General features: G+C 61.2%; 1 protein-coding gene across 1 annotated transcript in view; it reads right to left on the bottom strand.

Annotated features, from left to right (window-relative positions):
* LOC119586657 (keratin, type I cytoskeletal 9-like) overlaps positions 1-484 on the bottom strand; it is a 12,609-nt gene that overhangs the window by 602 nt on the left and 11,523 nt on the right. The window contains exons 2-3 of the mRNA XM_037935395.1: positions 356-480; positions 75-288 (exon numbers count right to left, since the gene is read on the bottom strand). Of these exons, the coding sequence (XP_037791323.1) occupies positions 75-288; positions 356-480 (339 nt within the window). The remainder of the gene's footprint in view (positions 1-74; positions 289-355; positions 481-484) is intronic.

Here is a 484-nt window from a genome sequence, read left to right as displayed (position 1 = left end):
GGGAAAAATATGTATATACGAAAAGCCGCAAAATGGAGGAAAAGTCTGAACAACGAGCTGAGGAAGGCCCGCACCCTGGCACCTCCGCCGCTACTGCCGCTGCCACCGCTACAACCGATATCGTTTCCACCGCCGCCGCCGCTACCCAAGATACCAGTACCACCGCCCTCATTACCGCTAAAGCCATCACAACTCCCGCCGCCATAGCCGCTATCACCGCCGCCGCCATAGCCGCTATCACCGCCGCCGCCATAGCCGCTATCACCGCCACCGCCGCCGCCGCTTTCCCTGAGTGAAATGGCACACTCCATCACCCTGCCAGACTGACAGGAGCGGCGAAGGGCGTCGCTCGTACCTACGCATTACCTGCCCTGATGAACGCCTGGCCAGGCTCCCTGCACGGCAACAGCCGATATTTTCTCCGAAGTAAGTGCCGCTCGTAAGGGTCACGTGATCAGCTGTCTCGGCCGGAGGGTGCTCCTGC

This window comes from Penaeus monodon, chromosome 21, assembly GCF_015228065.2.
Source record: "Penaeus monodon isolate SGIC_2016 chromosome 21, NSTDA_Pmon_1, whole genome shotgun sequence".
In the NCBI taxonomy this organism is placed as follows: domain Eukaryota; kingdom Metazoa; phylum Arthropoda; class Malacostraca; order Decapoda; family Penaeidae; genus Penaeus; species Penaeus monodon.
Note: the sequence above shows the minus strand (reverse complement) of the source record. Positions and strands in the feature narration are given on the sequence as shown.